Raw genomic sequence first — 18,007 nt, 5'->3', positions numbered from 1 at the left:
GCCACAACAGAGAGTTGGACTTCAGCCTACTACCAGCTCCAAGCGAAAGAGTTTTTTTTCAGGTCAGAATTAGACCACAGAAAAAAAAAAAAACAGTTTATCGGTACGGTTGCAACTTCTGCTTATTGCGAGCAACTTTTACACTTGTTTTTTCTGTAAATTCACTTGAAAATATTTATAGTCATTGATTTTTGGCTTTTTTATTAAAAGTACATGTTTATATAGGCGACTTATTTCCTATGTGCCATGTCTGTCTACTAAATGAGTACACCTAATATTTATGGTTGCAGCCTCCGTTAAAAACCCAGCAGGATGACAAATGTGTGCATGACCTACATCATTCTGCTTCTGACTGCCAAAAGAGAAATGCATCTCCTTCTCTCTTCCTCCCATTTGTAAACACAGGTAATACAGCCAATCACTTAAGTGATTTGGTGACCAATGGGTAAATAAATATATGCTCATTGTGCAAGCTTTGGAAATGGTACAAGAAAGTACAAAAAAGCTTGGCAAAAAGAGGCCTCTTTTTGATGAGCTGGACATGGCTGTGTGATTTTAGCATCCTTTGAAAGGCACAAATAACATTAGTTTATTGTGCAGCTGATGCTAAGACAGGTGATTAAGCAGCATCTACAAAGTGCAACAATTCACTGCAAAACAGTTTAACTGTATTAAGTTCAACTGATGCTGCTGCCACTATTGAAAGAAGACACTGACTGACATGTGGCTAAGCTAAAATAAAGCTATAATAATTTAAATATTCTATAATTTTACTTCTACAAATTGTACCAAATTCACATCATGCATCTGCTGGCAGGCACAGATGTCTTAAAGATCAGTCAGTCAGTCAGTCATTTTCTACCGCTTATTCCATAGTGGGTAGCGGGGGAGCTGGTGCCTATCTCCAGCAGTCTATGGGCGAGAGGCGAGGTACAACCTGGACAGGTCGCCAGTCCATCGCAGGGCAACACACAAACAACCAAGCACACACTCATTCACACACATATCTTAAAGATATTATGATAAAAAGTGTTAAATAATTGTAAGGCCGCAGGGGTGATGGAGCTTCTTTAAGGCTTAGTGTTGTAGGCCTTACCTTAAGAAGTAAGAATTATCTCCAGAATCACTAGAATACAAATATTTTCTTCTGACCAGAAAAAAAGAATGGTCAGTTTTTCAAATATCCAGCCATGTGGCACAGCACGGTGTGAGGCAAAGCGGTAGGGCTAGCGATCCATGTGCAGAGGCCCTCAGTCCAGAACACAGATGTCCTGGGGTCAAGTCCCGACCCAGTGAGACCTTTCCTGCATGCCTTCCCGCTCTCTCCACCCTATGTCAAGATTCCACTAGTGCCACAAAAATGTAATAAATAAATAAAAAATATCCAGCTAAACATGTTTGCAGCACTTTAAAAAGTTCTTTGAAAGAGCTGTTAGTGTTATGGCATCTTAAAATATACTAGAAAAAATTCTAAAAAATGTTAATGCAACATCTGTACTTCCCACCATTACAATAAAGTTTTTGTTGCTTAATATGCATAAGCTTTGAGCTTTGAGGCCCAATAAGAATGTCAAATGCATATTTGTATTAATTATTCAAGCATTAGCTAAAATGCTACAAATAGTGTGCTAGGTAAACTAACATTATCTGCCATGCTAACAGCAAGCTAAATGCAGTGGTGTCAATGCACTGCTACACATTCACTGCTGTGGAAGACACTAACAATAGAAATACATTGCATATGTATTTAATTAAGACTGTAAATCACAAAAAATAACATGACATGTCATCAGAAAAATCCTTCGACTGTCCCACTCATCTTGAAAGAACAAAGAGACAGATGGAACTTAACAGAGAAACTGTATAACTGTAATATTCTCCAGATTTCTTCCAGTGTTTTGTCAATTTCAGCCTTTGCTGTCAGCACAGGGATAACATTTCATTTGGAGCACCGTGGGTGTACAATGTCTTGCAACTTTTGAATGTTTAAACCTATTCCCTCCCAGTAGTAGTCCACAGGACTGTTGATCTACTTGAACCACCTGCTTGCTGGTCTGGATTCTTTTTCTTTGCTTTCTCAGCAACTTAATGTCAGCAAAAGGTTTTGGGAATCATCTTGGTTCTAATATATCTCAACTATTATTTATTACAGTTGAGATATATTTATAATTAAGTGAGGTTTAAAGTAAAACAAATACATTTAGGTCGGATGAAAACAAAAAATTATAAGTAAACTTTACAATTAGACTAACTTTTAAGTGAGCTTTTAGAAATTGACTGAGTAAAAATGTTCTGTAAAGGTATCAGAGGTTTGTTAGAGAGCAGTAGTGAACAAACATCATCATGAGTCCAATATGATAATGGAAAGACTATCGCACAGCTTAAAACAAACTAAAACAATGATGTTTAAGGACTGGAAGAAGACAAGGCTTTTCATAGCTTTCTTTTAACAATGACTTTCTTTTTGCCTTTCTTTCGTAAAGGCCAGACAGTGGATTACACAAATTTTACTTTTGTCCAACCTCACGACCAGGGGTGAAAGTAGTTTTAAACTCTTGCCAGTACTTAGGGGTGGAGCTAGAGGGGGGGCTGGGGAGGCACTAGGGGCATATATACATATATATATATATATATATATATGCATGCATATATGACAATGCAATGATGAGCATATATATGCTCATTTATATATATGTCCATGCATATACAGGTCCTTCTCAAAATATTAGCATATTGTGATAAAGTTCATTATTTTCCATAATGTCATGATGAAAATTTAACATTCATATATTTTAGATTCATTGCACACTAACTGAAATATTTCAGGTCTTTTATTGTCTTAATACGGATGATTTTGGCATACAGCTCATGAAAACCCAAAATTCCTATCTCACAAAATGTGCATATCATTAAAAGGGTCTCTAAACGAGCTATGAACCTAATCATCTGAATCAACGAGTTAACTCTAAACACCTGCAAAAGATTCCTGAGGCCTTTAAAACTCCCAGCCTGGTTCATCACTCAAAACCCCAATCATGGGTAAGACTGCCGACCTGACTGCTGTCCAGAAGGCCACTATTGACACCCTCAAGCAAGAGGGTAAGACACAGAAAGAAATTTCTGAACGAATAGGCTGTTCCCAGAGTGCTGTATCAAGGTACCTCAGTGGGAAGTCTGTGGGAAGGAAAAATGTGGCAGAAAACGCTGCAAAACGAGAAGAGGTGACCGGACCCTGAGGAAGATTGTGGAGAAGGGCCGATTCCAGACCTTGGGGGACCTGCGGAAGCAGTGGACTGAGTCTGGAGTAGAAACATCCAGAGCCACCGTGCACAGGCGTGTGCAGGAAATGGGCTACAGGTGCCGCATTCCCCAGGTCAAGCCGCTTTTGAACCAGAAACAGCGACAGAAGCGCCTGACCTGGGCTACAGAGAAGCAGCACTGGACTGTTGCTCAGTGGTCCAAAGTACTTTTTTCAGATGAAAGCAAATTCTGCATGTCATTCGGAAATCAAGGTGCCAGAGTCTGGAGGAAGACTGGGGAGAAGGAAATGCCAAAATGCCAGAAGTCCAGTGTCAAGTACCCACAGTCAGTGATGGTCTGGGGTGCCGTGTCAGCTGCTGGTGTTGATCCACTGTGTTTTATCAAGGGCAGGGTCAATGCAGCTAGCTATCAGGAGATTTTGGAGCACTTCATGCTTCCATCTGCTGAAAACCTTTATGGAGATGAAGATTTCATTTTTCAGCACGACCTGGCACCTGCTCACAGTGCCAAAACCACTGGTAAATGGTTTACTGACCATGGTATCACTGTGCTCAATTGGCCTGCCAACTCTCCTGACCTGAACCCCATAGAGAATCTGTGGGATATTGTGAAGAGAACGTTGAGAGACTCAAGACCCAACACTCTGGATGAGCTAAAGGCCGCTATCTAAGCATCCTGGGCCTCCATAAGACCTCAGCAGTGCCACAGGCTGATTGCCTCCATGCCACGCCGCATTGAAGCAGTCATTTCTGCCAAAGGATTCCCGACCAAGTATTGAGTGCATAACTGTACATGATTATTTGAAGGTTGACGTTTTTTGTATAAAAAACACTTTTCTTTTATTGGTCGGATGAAATATGCTAATTTTGTGAGATAGGAATTTTGGGTTTTCATGAGCTGTATGCCACAATCATCCGTATTAAGACAATAAAAGACCTGAAATATTTCAGTTAGTGTGCAATGAATCTAAAATATATGAATGTTAAATTTTCATCATTACATTGTTGAAAATAATTAACTTTATCACAATATGCTAATATTTTGAGAAGGACCTGTATATATATATATATATATATATATACACAGTATATATTTTTTATTTATTTATTTTGTCAATTGTTAAAGAACTGCCATGTATGAGGTTTTTATCTAAAAGTCTGTAGATGGTAAGTGATTTATTGTTCGTCCTGTCCTAATGCAAGCGGCGTTTTTTTATGTCTGTGCACCACCTGTGTAAAATCTCCCCGTCCATTAAATCGAACGCACCGATCTCCTTGGCAACCGCTCTGTTTTGGAGGTAAGTGCGCATGCGCTCTTGTGTAGTGTATGTGAAATCTCTGGTCATATGCGGTGTTTTCGAGCTGTACTGTGTTGTTGTAACTCAGCAAAATAACATGAAACACAACTAGTTTCTCTCCCTTTACTTTTAACTGGGCTATTTAGCAGCGAGCAGACAGACATTGAATGGAGCAGTGCTCGTTTTAAAGGCTGGCCGTTCACAAAAGCCTCGAGCTCCGAGGAGAGAGAAGCAAAGCAAGAGCATTGAGGCTCCCGCATAGCAGAACAGTTCAGAAACTATTTGGAATGAGGGGAAAATAACTATATTTATAAACAGATTAAGTTGTGTTGTAGACTGGCTATTAGTAGCGGATCTGTTCTTTGTGTGCTCGTGAGTTTTTGCAGCTGTTCTGGATGACTGCTTCGTAGCAGACAGCCGTTGTTCCCTCTTCCCGGTATAGCGTACCGGCGCAGAATCTTTTAGTGGTACGGAGTACCGGACCTTACCGGCTCACTTTCACCCCTGCTCACGACCCTATGTGTGACGGAAACCTAACACTGAATATTATCCTCAACACATAATCCCTATTGTGAAAAAAAGTGGTAGCAGCATCATTTGGTGGGGATATTTTTGTTCAGATGGGACAGGGAAGCTGGTCAGAGATTGATGTGGTTAAATAAAGCCCAAAACTGGAAAGAAAACTGTTATCTTCCAGCAGGAAAGCAACTAAAAATACAACCAGATATACATTAAAATGCTTAAAATCAAAGCATATTGATGTGTTAGAACGGCCTTATCAAAGCTAACTCCTAAATCCGACAGATGATCTTAGGCAAGACTTTAAAAATGTTGTTCAGATGTGCCATCTATCCAATCTATTTCTCAACTAGGTGACTTTGAGTTATAATCACAGGATTATATGAACATTGTTGCTTAGATGTATCAGAATAAAGGGGGCAGGAAATAAATACATGACGCATTTTTCGGTTTTTACATGCAATACAATTTGAAAACCATGTATTGTAATCCTTTCACTTCACACACAAATAATGCACTTATTTGTATTAAACTCCCAAAAATACACCATAATATAAAATTGTGAATACTGACATTCTCAACTAAATCATTAAATTTAATTATTTCAATAAACTGTATCTAAAACAAAAGAGTGCCTGAGGCATGTGAGAAACAGTCATTATGTTTATCTTCTTTCCAACTCTACTATAAACTGCAAACAATGATTCATTTAAAGCTTGGAGCCTATCAGACTCTTGCTGTTCTCCTGCCAGCATCTGTCCTGCTCGAGGGACAGCATTTTGGAACGACCCGCTCTGCAGTAATAACAGGCACATGAACAAAATACATCCACCTCCCTTTCCTCCTCTTCTTCACCGAGACATACAGACTGACTTTTACTCTTAACTCCTCCTAATTCTGAAAAGTAGCTTTGATTAAAATAAGAATTATGTATTATAAGTATATGTAATAGCACTTAAGGAATGGGTCAGTAAGTATATCTCTTAAGCATCTGTGCACCTCAGGCCAGGACTAAGCGTTCTGCTCATATTTTCCTCTAGCCTTCACTGTTCCCTTCACTTCCAGCTTTGACACCTGGATCTGCAATCGATTGCAGTAAGGTAGACACGTGCTCAAACTAGTAAAGCCAGAGGACATTTTAGAGAAAAAAAATACCTCAATACTTCAATAATTAGAGCCAAACAGGTGTGTAAAGGCAAGTAAATGTTTTTTTTCTTATGGTTTTTAATGACAAAACAATTCTTCCAGAAAAGAAGCTTTAGAAAAGTTTAAAGATTTGTTCTTATTTACAGTATTTGTATTGACTAAAGTCCCATGATTGCTTCAACTAAAAAGCTAACAACTGTTTCAAGCTTAAAGTAATAAAAATAAGCCTGACTAATGCCCCTTTTCCACTGGGTCTATTTAGGTTTCACTGTTCCACTCTACCCGGTCTCTTCACTCGGCACAGAACCTGTTGTGTTTCCATTGACCCACTGACAGCTGGAGCTATGGCTTAAAGCCCCACCTCCAGCCGTCAGTGTAATGCGCTGTGCCACTATTAACATTACTGTGTGACATTGTCACATAAGTAAAGGAATCTGCATAGACAGATAAAAAAAAAAACAAATAAATAAATAAATAGAAAATAAAAAGATAAATAAATGAAATACAAATAATGTTTGTCTTGTACATGCAAGAATGTCTTATATGTGTATAAAACCTTCCACTGCCAGAACTTTAAAATAAAATAAGGCACAGGCGTTTTGGTGTGAGGGAGGTGTGGCAGGAGAAGCGGATAGAAGCAATGCCACTGTCTCGACTGGTAATGCTCCAAAGTTTGCCAAGTTACGATTTTAGGTTTTATAAGGAAGTTCTTTTCTCAGCTATTGCAATAAGGAAGACAAGGACTTTAAAGCGCAAAACTTCAGACTTTTAACCGTGGTGAATGTAGTTTTTGGTTGGATATTGAATATTTGTGCTCAGCGGATTCAGCAGGACTTCCTCCCATTAGGCCCCGATGCAGGAAGTCTGATTACGGGCAGCTACTCTCTGCCTGCTCCCTCATCCTGAACACGCTGGTTCCCTTAAGGACTTTCAATAAATTTCCAAACCAAACATGCTTTTTCCTGGTGTTATTATTTTGTACGTTTTGGGGGAAATGTATGTGTGTCTGACTAGCTGCTTTTATTTTTGATCACCTGGTTTAAGACCATTGTAGTCCTTAAAATTATTGTAGTCGCTCTTGAGTTTTATAAACTTTTCCCTGCATTACCTCTTTGAAAAACGTTTCATTTCTCCTTGTCCCATGGCCAATCAGTGAAAAGCAGTCTGTTCCCGTCACATGTAGTCCCTACTCTGCCCACCGGTACGGAAAAAACAGTAATGGAAACGCTCACAAAGTGGGCCTAGTGGAGGAGTGGAGCCGGGTTAAATAAAGTCAGTTGGAAAGGGGCATAAGAGTAGAGTAGTTCACCTTTAATAACCTTAAAGATATATAAAAGTGTAGAAATGAGCGTTTTACTGGGTGATACTGGATGAGGATGCACCTACTGATACTGCAATGTATACAAACACCTTTACATAAAACCTTTTCAGTTCAGCAATTAACTATGACAAACACTAACTGTAAGACATAAATGTACTGGAGGTCTTTTAATATAGTTCTGGTAACTTTCACTTCAACAGAAAAGGAAGACATTATAAGACAATTTCTAATTTATGTATCAAAGCATATGTCCATAATATTTTATATTTTCACAAAACTTAAAACCAAGTCCACTGAATAGTGAAACATTTGTAAGAACTGTTCAGCATTTCATCATCCAGTCAAGGGAAAATAAATTGGTTTTGATTAATTTTGTGACTGATTGATGCATCACTACAAGGGCCAATTTAAACAAACATCTAAGACTACAACAAGTATAGATGTGAAGGTCAAGACTCTGATCTGAATTTTTCCACAATGTTTGCTCCAGGAATTTATTTAAAAATGCTAAACAGAGCTTATTAAAGGTTGCAATAGGCCTGTTTTGGAAATTTATTTAGGAAATGAGAATCCTTTAACTTTTCAACCAGCATGACAGATAAAACAATTTTTCTCGAAGCTGACAGTAAATATCAACATGACATGAATTGTGTCGTTGGCATAATGGAGGATGGCAACATAAAATGCATTATTCTCTGATAGAGGTAGCAATCTTGGATCCAACAGAAAATAAATGAAAGTATGTGTCCCTTACCTTCATCTGACTTTGTCACACACAAAAAAGTGCATCAAAGCACATGCGGTTACAGAGAGAGTTGTTGGTTTTGATGTATTTGACAAATATGTGCTAAAAAGTCTAATTTTTCACATTCTTTTCATCTGTCAATCACTGATCAGAGCCGATGAAGTGAAAACTGACCAATTCTGATTTCCTTTCAAGCTTGGAATGAAATAATGCCAACTTACTATCAGAAAAAGTAATGATAACTAAAATACGCTGAATTAAATTCAATTTGTGGTTATCTGAGTTGCATATGAAGGCATTTTATACATACATCTGGTCTTTGTCCGTCAGTTTTCATAGAGATGGATATACAACAATTATCTTATAAAACATAAGGAATAGGGCTATGGCTTATTCACAAACAGACCTTTATTATCAACAATTCTAAACATTTTCTACTTGAAAATAATTTAGTTTAGGATTTGTTGGGATATACGTGGTTGCTTTTTTCAATCCCCAATTACAAACATTGTGCAATGAGTGAAATTACCGGACCTTTGGATCAAAAGGTACCACGTTTTAAGATTCTAAAAGGGGCCAAACAAATTACACTGTAATTTAACACTATTTAGTGTAATGGGTCTTTAAACAATGAGCTTTCACAAGAACAAAACAGCTCTTACCTGAATAAAAAGTAGTAACCGCAAGCTCTGCTATTATTTTTCCATCTTCTAATTAGCTGAATTACAATTCAAGTTCTATTCACTCCAATTTCCTGTATGTAATTTACTTTATTATAGTAAATATGTACATTAAGCAGAAAACAAAGATGTAAATAAAAATTGAATTTGATGACCTCATGTCGTCAGTATGCTTAATATCCCTGGAAACTATTTTGACTGCCAAAAACCTGTTCGTGATGAAAAGTCTCTTCAATATTTTCAGCTATCTTCACAGTGGAAAGTCTTCCCTGACCTGGAGTCAAACATCTTGCAGGCTGCTCCACTTTGCATGCACTCCATGTGCTGTGACATCAAAGAAAGCCTGTTTCTTATGGTAGCATTTAGCTTACATTTTCCACACAGCAAGACGCTACCTGTACAATCCTCAAAACTGCAACCTCCATCAGAAAACTAAATGAATAATCCTGCATGTTGTAATTCTACATTCCAACTATTGTGCTGTAAATGTTTAAAGAATATTATTATATATTCTCAAAGCAGACTTCTGTCTTCAATATTTGTCAAGTATTTAAACCAACTCAGTCTGTGCTGAGGGTATAATAACATAATGAATAACACACTGTGCAAGAAGCCTTTTAGGAGACCTGCAACCAAATCCAACATTGTTGTTCTGGCCAATAAAATTCACCACTGAGAAGTATTCAAAGCTTGATCAAAGAAAAATCTAAAATCTATGGCCTTGAAATGTGTCACTGAAATGTTTGGAGCACAAATGTACAATATCTCCTTGTCACAACTGGTAACTGCAAATCAAATGATAAGAACAATTATTCTGCTTACAACTGTGTCCAAGATTAACGAGCATCTAGAAACAGCTAGTATAAAGGCCAACTCCAATTTTAGTTTTGGATCAGTATCCAAAACTCCCTAACTGCAGTCGCTTGAAAGTGTTACACATCCACACATTAAGAATGAAAATAAGTTAGCTAATCACTTTTTAGTTTATCATTTCTATTTTATAATTAACAAAGAAAAACCCTTAAACCCAACTGTAGAAAAAACATATTTCCTTCAGCATGTAAATAGGTTGCTAGCAGATTATCTTTGCAAAGTCGTCACAAATATACGCATTGTTTTCTTCAAAAGTCAAAAGCACTCCTATATCCACACATGTTATTAGTTTCATCTTTATAACTTAATACGTCTTAAAATAAAACTAAAAATAAAATGAACAACTTTAAGTCTTTAAACCATAAACTAAGTAAAAAAGGGCATCTGTCAGATGTACCCAAAATGCATCTTCTGTTGTTTAATTATATTTTATATATATTTACAGTATGACAACATGACAGTACACTCAGTAACCTAGTGCCTATGCAAGTATGTCATTTAAAGTACCTATAATGTTCTAAAATTAAAGCGATGTTTTACAGTTTTTTAGGAATTTGGAGTGCATTTAATCCTCTTTAGTTAGAAACCTAAAATACCGGTCAATCCTGAGCTGAATTATTCTACACTCAACAGAGATTCTTTAAACTACATTTTGAGAGTAATTGAACCGTATTTCTTTTAGATAACCACAAAACAGGCCACTGTAATTTTTTTGACATTAGAAGATTACATTTTGTTATGCATGAAGCTTTATTTATGCTGATCTAAACAAATCTGAACTGAATTAAGTAACAGCATAAAATAGCTTTGTTTTGTCATGTGGACTGTAATTCATTAACCAATCTCTACATGGTTTTCATTAATATGAGGAGAGACATAGCCAATCCAGTTGTGGATATATCACTCATTACTAAAAATCTCTTTTAAAATCTTATACCATCTTTTGAAGAGGTGAGGGACGTCTTGAACCCCCAATGCTATAATGTCACATGCTTCAAAACCAGCACAGTCCAAACATATGTATATATATAAGAAAAGCAAGCATACTTCAGAAAACACAAACATATTATTCAACACATGCCTCGATATGCCAACAATATTGCATAGTTTGGCCAGATGAATTAGATTTTTTCCTCTTTTTGTTAGAGAACTGTACTTTGTTTTTCCGAGAATGAGGAAGTATCTTCCACCTCTCCAATCTCAAAACCTTTGCAGCCTTTCTTTTAGGACTAAAATGTATTTAATTAATTTATCCAATAATTCTGACCAGCTTCCATGTCCTTGCTAAATAAAGCATCCCCATAGCATGATGTTGCCACTACCTTGCTTTACAGTGGAGATGCTGTGTTCAACGTGATGTGTAATGTTACTTTTCTGCCACACATAGTGTATCTCTCCAAGAGCTTAGAATCTTTCCATGACTTTTCCCTAACTTGTCTGCTGTAAACTCTTGGTCTTCATGAGGGTGTTGTTCACAATTGTTCTCCAACAAACCTATGAACCTTTACCAAAACACCCAAATTTAATATATACATAAATTACACACTAACTAGGTGACCTCTGAAGGAACTTGGCTGCACTGAATTTTATTCAGGGGCATAAGAGTAAAGGGGTTCAATACAAATGCACACCGCACTTTTCAGATTGTTATTTATCAAACATTTTTAAAAATCTACATCGACAATGAGGAAAAGTTATGTTTTACATAATACAGATTTTTCCACAAAAAAAAAATTGATATATATATCTATATAGATATATAGATATATATATATATATATATATTTAGATCAAGAGTTACCCCATAGATGTTCAAACTTACCTCAAAGACCTCGTCATCCAGGATTCTGGTGCCGAAGACAGTTATGCCATCAGTGTTGATCATGGCTTGGTCGCTTCTTTTAAGTGGTTTGGTCACCTTCTTCTTACAGTCCACAATGATGGTAACGCTCTTCTTTTCAACGCTGATGGCAACTCTGTGCCATCTGTAGAATAAAAACAGGTCAGAAATCATGGACTATAAGAAATACCTTTCATTCTATGTTTATGGGAATTGGTAGTTCAGGGAAAATTCCAATGCTTTTTTATCTTCCTATGTACAGAAGTAGTTGGAAGGATATGGCCATCTGTCTTATTTTTTTTAAATATAAGAGCCAGTCAGCAGATGATGAAAAACAGCCTTCTAATTGTGTGAAACAAAATCTGCCTGCTAGTTTGTCTAAAGCTTGAGATCAATCATAGGGTCATCAATACAGTCTTGTGTACAGACATGAATAGATTTTTTTTATAGGGACATAGGGAGGGATAAGCCTTAAATTTGCCCTTTTTAAGTAATTATGCCCATTTTGTTTTTTTTATTTCAATAAGATAAGTGATAATGTGACTTTGCATTTTTTAAGACAGGGTTTAACTTTTCCTTAAAGTTAGCTACATTTGGCAGAATGTAGAGATTTTTTCAACATTTACCCTATCTGGATAACCTCTTTCCACCTGCAAAACACCTTAAAGACAACTTAATATTTCCATTAAGTCAAGAGGAAAGTCGAGGGGAATAATGCATCAGTCCTGAAATCATCTCTACAACACAAAAAAGACTCTTTAGTATAGTTTGTTGTTGTACAGTTCTACAATTTCAGAAACAGGAACTGGCTGAAGTTAACACATCAGACAGTGGTTGGTCAACCCCCTGCTGTCAAAACAGCAGTGGACACAGTGAGGCAAACTTTATATTACCAGCTTTCATGTTGTGTGTCACGCTTGTCCGGCAACTTTAGACAGAGTCTACTTCTGCCATTATAAACTGGTGAGGGTAGATCTTGTTTTGTACTCCAGGTATTCAGCTACGAGCTGTAGACTCAGTCCAATTACAACAAGGATGTGAGTCACAAAGAGAAAAAATTTTATTATACTGAGAAGTGGTCTGACCAGACAACAGTAAGGCAATTATAAGAAAAGAAAGCATGCAATTATTTGTGGCATTCAGTGTCTATATATGTAGCAAGGAAAGAGACAATTTTCATTATTCTAAACCTGTCCCTTAGACATTAAAGTCTTTTATTAATATTGTGTTATTAATATTGTACATTATTGTTTTGTTTCTTCAAAAAAATTTTAAATAAACCCAGTTCAGAATGACGTGTGAAAAAGTATAACCTCATGCACAACTACTTCAAAATATAATGTGTAAGTTCTGTGTGTACTGTAAAGAAACCATTCTATAGCTTTCATACCTCTTGAACTTTCATGATGTTTAATTGTTGATCTCATGCAGACTAACAAAGACAAGTGTATGAAATGCATTTGCATGAAAACAACTGGCTTTCTTTTCGCTGTTGCTACATCATGCTGTTCCTGTCCTAGCAGGTGCTGGTCATGTCGTTCCTTTGCCATTTTGTACTTTTGCACTTTTGCTTGTTTCATATTTGACTATTTCCAGGTGTAAAATGGTGCCGTCTTTACCCTGGGATGTTTTGCACCTACGGTACACTAATTCATACTCGTCAGGGGAACCTTTTGCTGGTCTTCCCCTCCTTTTCTGTCATCTTTACCTGCATTAACTTTAAAAACCAAACCGCCTAACATGCTTCAGATTTTGAAAAAGGTGGACAAGCATCAGTCAAACAGAACTTGCAAAAACAATGATTTATGTTGAATGTTTAGATCTTTTTGTGATCATTTGGACCCAAAAATCAGAATTGTTAAAACAGTCAAAATTGAAGGATAAATCCACTTCATTAGGTACAACAATTAATTACTATGGATTTTTTTTACCTCTTCTCTGATTAAAGGTGTCCTAGCATTAGTTTTCCCAAGGCACTGTCTTTACACAATTTTTGTGATGTAATTTAAACTGTACAATATCTACACATGGAAACATTTATATACATTTCTGTTATAATTTATGGAAATGATTAATGGCAACTTTTAACCGTGGTTTGTATTTGCTTCTCGGGAGAGCTATGAAGTTCATAAAGATCCTCAACATTGCTCCGTAACGCTGCACCACGGCTGTAAATTATCAAGAGAAAACAAAGGCTGTCATGATATTGTTAGCTACAATTTATTTGCCATCACTGTCTGACTTGTTCCATGTGCTATTAATGACTAAACAAAACACATGATAATAATTCAACTGCAAAGTAGTAAGTTACTTTAGTAGGCCAAAGGAGCTTGAGAAAATACTTTAGGCAGGCTGGCTTTGTTTAAAATAAAAAACGACCTATCAATCTTATTAAAATTGTTTGAGATGAGGTTTGTATTGAGCTGCTTTCATTGTGAGATAATCCCACAGGATTCACAACAAACTGTGGTATCTAAAATTCAACTCTCAAGACCAGGTTAGGGTCTGACTAAACCATGGGACAGAAGATTCATAAAACACAAAAGTCAGCCACCCACATTATACCTCCTGTGTTTAAAAGCCTGCTGTAAAGGCAGTCACTTACTTGCCATCAGCAAGGTTGATGGAGCGGAACAAAGGGTACTCCTCTGGGACGGGTTTGCCATGCTGGTCCTCATACAGCAAGACGGGGGCCCGGCCCACCTCAACTCCTAGCTGCTGGATGCCTTTTTGGTTGTATACAGATAAAAGGAAAGACTGGAGTCCAGCCTTGGGCTTGATGGTGAACAGAATAGAAAAATCTTCAGGGAAAACCCCTCCTGAAAGTGACAAAAGAAAGAAGGAATGGAGGCTGATATACTGGTAAGCACTTGCACATGTGTAATTACAAAATCAGAGTAAATATTAAAGCTTTACAGCACTGCTCTGCGACACATTCATTCAATAACAGGAATGGCTTAAACTGATTACATTTCATCAAGTTATTCATGGTGCTAAGCTGAGAAAAGATTATTTTGTTCTAAATTCCTGATCCTATTGCTTGATGGAGTTTGATGTTTCATGAAAAATATTTTTCTTTTTTGAAGTTAGATTCTGCATACTTGGCTTTTTGTAAACATTTAACAAAAGGGATAAAACTAGAGACATTTAAAGAATAATTTCTGCTGTAACCATCTTTATACCTAAAATGAAAATGTAAATAACAGGTGGTGGATGGGACAAAGAAACACATGAACTGTGTACTCTCATTGCACAGAGCACTAACCATTAATACACAGTTACTGTTTATAAATGGCAGTTTTGCCATATCACTAATAACTCTAATTACCAATAACTCAACCCTATTGAATACTTGTGGGATCAGTTTGGGTGTACTGTTTGAGAAAAGAATGATAAACAGAACCACACAGGCTAATTTGCATCAAATGCTGGTTGAAAAATGGGATAACATCCCACATCACTGTGTGACCAAGCTGGTGACCAGCATGAGGAGGGGGTGCCAGGATCTTTGATTTGTGCATGGGATTTATTGCCAAGAAGCATTGTTGTAACAAAGTAAAATTAACCAAACAAAAAATCCTTACTTTTTGTGCTAAGTATGTACAGTATGCATCTTCTTCCCTTGCATTACATTTGAAGTTGTTTTGAAGTAATGGAAACAACGGTAAGTCTCTCACTTTTTTCTTTTTGCATCAAAACCTAGTCTAGACCACGAGCTCCCAAACTTTGAAGGTTCTGATCAACTAAATAACAGTAGAAAAGACTTGAGACCGAACTGTCAATTGAGTAAACTTGGATGTAATGACAAGACAAACAGCATAAACAGCCAATATGTTAATATTTATCTTTTTATTAGGGTTTTAATCTCTACAAAGATTCAAGTTAAAAATATGCTTTGCTATTATTATTTTTACTAAGTAGGATTTCTAAAAAGGACATAAGACTTCACACCTGTTGACGTGCAACCCGATCTCAACCTTCATAACCAGTTCGTTTTTTCTTTGCTGCTGGAAGCAATGGCTCTATCACCAGTAAACTGGTGCTATCTCAACCCCAACCCTGAAGTAAACCAAAGAAGTGCTTTCATTGAGACCTGGAGGTAGACTCATAGAGACCAGCAGAAAATCAGAATCCCATGTTTATAACTTTTTAGTTGCCTTCATTTTGATTTACCCAATGTAGGAAAAACAAAAATACAAGGTTTCAACATTTTTAAAAGCCAGATTACTAATGAATTAAGGCAATGATGTTTCCTGTGTTCTATTATTTGCCACAGAGGGTGAGTAGATAAATGGAACATATGGAGCTGCACTAGCAGTTGTTGTTTTCACCATTTCTGACTCAGTTCTTTAATATAATTTATCTTAAAATTACAATGTAATATTTATGTGTTAATAATTCCTGTTCCAAACGCTGTGTATGATTAAAGTTTTTCCAGTACAACTGGTGCTGATCTGGGCTTGACATTTATTGATGCTTTCATGGAACAATTGAAAAAGCAGTTCAAGCAGCAGATGCAATAACCCCCATCATACTATCCATTTTTTGGGGGGGTTTTCAAACATCATCAGATGATCCTCAATGAAAATTCAAACATACACAACGGAACAAGCGTATTTCTTCTTCTTATTTAGGCTTCATTGGGACCCACTGAGTTACATTCTCTTGAGGATCAAGCATGTACTGGATAAGATGTTTGTGGTAAAGAAATAAGGTGGAACTAGTAAAGAACTGGCTCAACCCGTCGGTTAATTTGGTTAACTCTGTTAATCCCGGTTAGCTGCTGGAACTGCTTTAGTTTAAAACGTTGAGGAAGCTCTGAAAGACCATGACAGTGGTAACATTCACATACAAGGGTTGTCAAACAAAACAACTTCAGAAAATTCACATTATGCATATAAAAGTTTGGTTTGATTAAAAAAACCTGAAATAAATAAATGTAAATGTATTCTGAATTGGGTCATATTAATGGCAGCTCAAGTCTCAAAAATATCCACTTTAACTATTCTTCTCAATTATTTTCCATATATAAAAGAAAAGCTGTACCCGCAATTTTAAACTTATGTATGTAATTTTATTTATATACATCATGATCCATAATATCTAAGCATAAAACCATGGTTTTACTTCAATGTCTTAGCTCAGAAAAATCTATTAGTACTTTATTTATTATTGCATAGAAAGTACTCCTGGCACAGTAATTGTGTGTTTGTGAATCTTTCCTAAATGGAATCACTGTCTATGCTAATTGAGCCATTACCTTTTTGTGCACTATTTGTTTTTCTTCATACTGCTTGACCAATAATTCTGTATCTGTGCCTCTTTCAAAGCCATTGACTGAACTATTGCTGCTATTACCGACGAATACTCCCTTTGTCTTCTTACTTATAGAAAGTACTGCTTGAACAGTGTTTTTTTTTTTTCTTCATCTACTTCCTTTCCTCTCAACTCCCACCCAGTCAAAGCAGATGTTCATTTATACTCAGTGTGGTTCTGATGGAGATTTCTTCCCATTAAAAAGGAGCGGTTCCTTTCCACAGTCACCACATGCTTGCTGAGTGTTTGCTGTTATTTAAGTGACTAAATGCAGTTGAGCGATGCACTTTCTGCTGTCTTAAAGCACTCTTGAACAAAAGTTGCTCATAGTTTTGTGAAATTGCTGACCATCCAGAAAAAGCTGAGAAGTGTCTTTACAAACCTGGGAAGAGCTGTTTGGTTGGAGCACTGATCTGAGCACTTTTGGCCACTCTATAAGCTACGTCAGGTTTAGATCCTCTCCGCACTGTGCAGAAACCTTGTGTTTTCCGGACTCCTTCAGGAGAGCTCTGAAAGTCCAGCGCTTTTAGTACATCGACAGGATCAGCTGAGGTGACAAAATAAAACATTTGATTAAATATAAATAATCCATCTACAGCAAAATTAAATAAATGTATTAGAAAATATGCGCTGTTATAAATATTTTGCTATATAAAACACATATTTATTTTCAAAACACACACTTGGAAAAACACTTAAAAATAACATCAACACAGGCTTAGACTAAAATGGAATCCTTACCCCTAATATAATAAATGTTTGTCAGAAAACTCAAATAAAAAAATAACTGTTTTATGGATGCTTTTAATAAAACAAAAATGTTTTTTTAAACATAGGCTTGTCTTTTTGAGTTTGATAAGATGATGTTAAGGAAACAAAGAAATGCTTTTCAAACATTGATTTTTATCATAAATTGTTATAAAGTATAATTAAAATATACTTAGCAACATATTTACATGATACTGCTGATTTTTGAAAAAACAACTAACTTTAATGCTGTGTAAAGTGT

At 36.5% G+C, this 18,007-nt stretch overlaps 1 protein-coding gene across 1 annotated transcript in view; it reads right to left on the bottom strand.

The window, feature by feature from the left end:
* Positions 1 to 18,007, bottom strand: part of LOC124869853 (collagen alpha-1(XI) chain-like) — a 133,644-nt gene that overhangs the window by 103,753 nt on the left and 11,884 nt on the right. The window contains exons 2-4 of the mRNA XM_047368016.1: positions 17,381 to 17,545; positions 14,288 to 14,501; positions 11,665 to 11,827 (exon numbers count right to left, since the gene is read on the bottom strand). Coding sequence (XP_047223972.1) covers positions 11,665 to 11,827; positions 14,288 to 14,501; positions 17,381 to 17,545 — 542 coding nt within the window. The remainder of the gene's footprint in view (positions 1 to 11,664; positions 11,828 to 14,287; positions 14,502 to 17,380; positions 17,546 to 18,007) is intronic.

This window comes from Girardinichthys multiradiatus, chromosome 6 (genome assembly GCF_021462225.1).
Source record: "Girardinichthys multiradiatus isolate DD_20200921_A chromosome 6, DD_fGirMul_XY1, whole genome shotgun sequence".
NCBI lineage: Eukaryota > Metazoa > Chordata > Actinopteri > Cyprinodontiformes > Goodeidae > Girardinichthys > Girardinichthys multiradiatus.
This window is presented reverse-complemented; position numbering and strand designations above follow the sequence as displayed.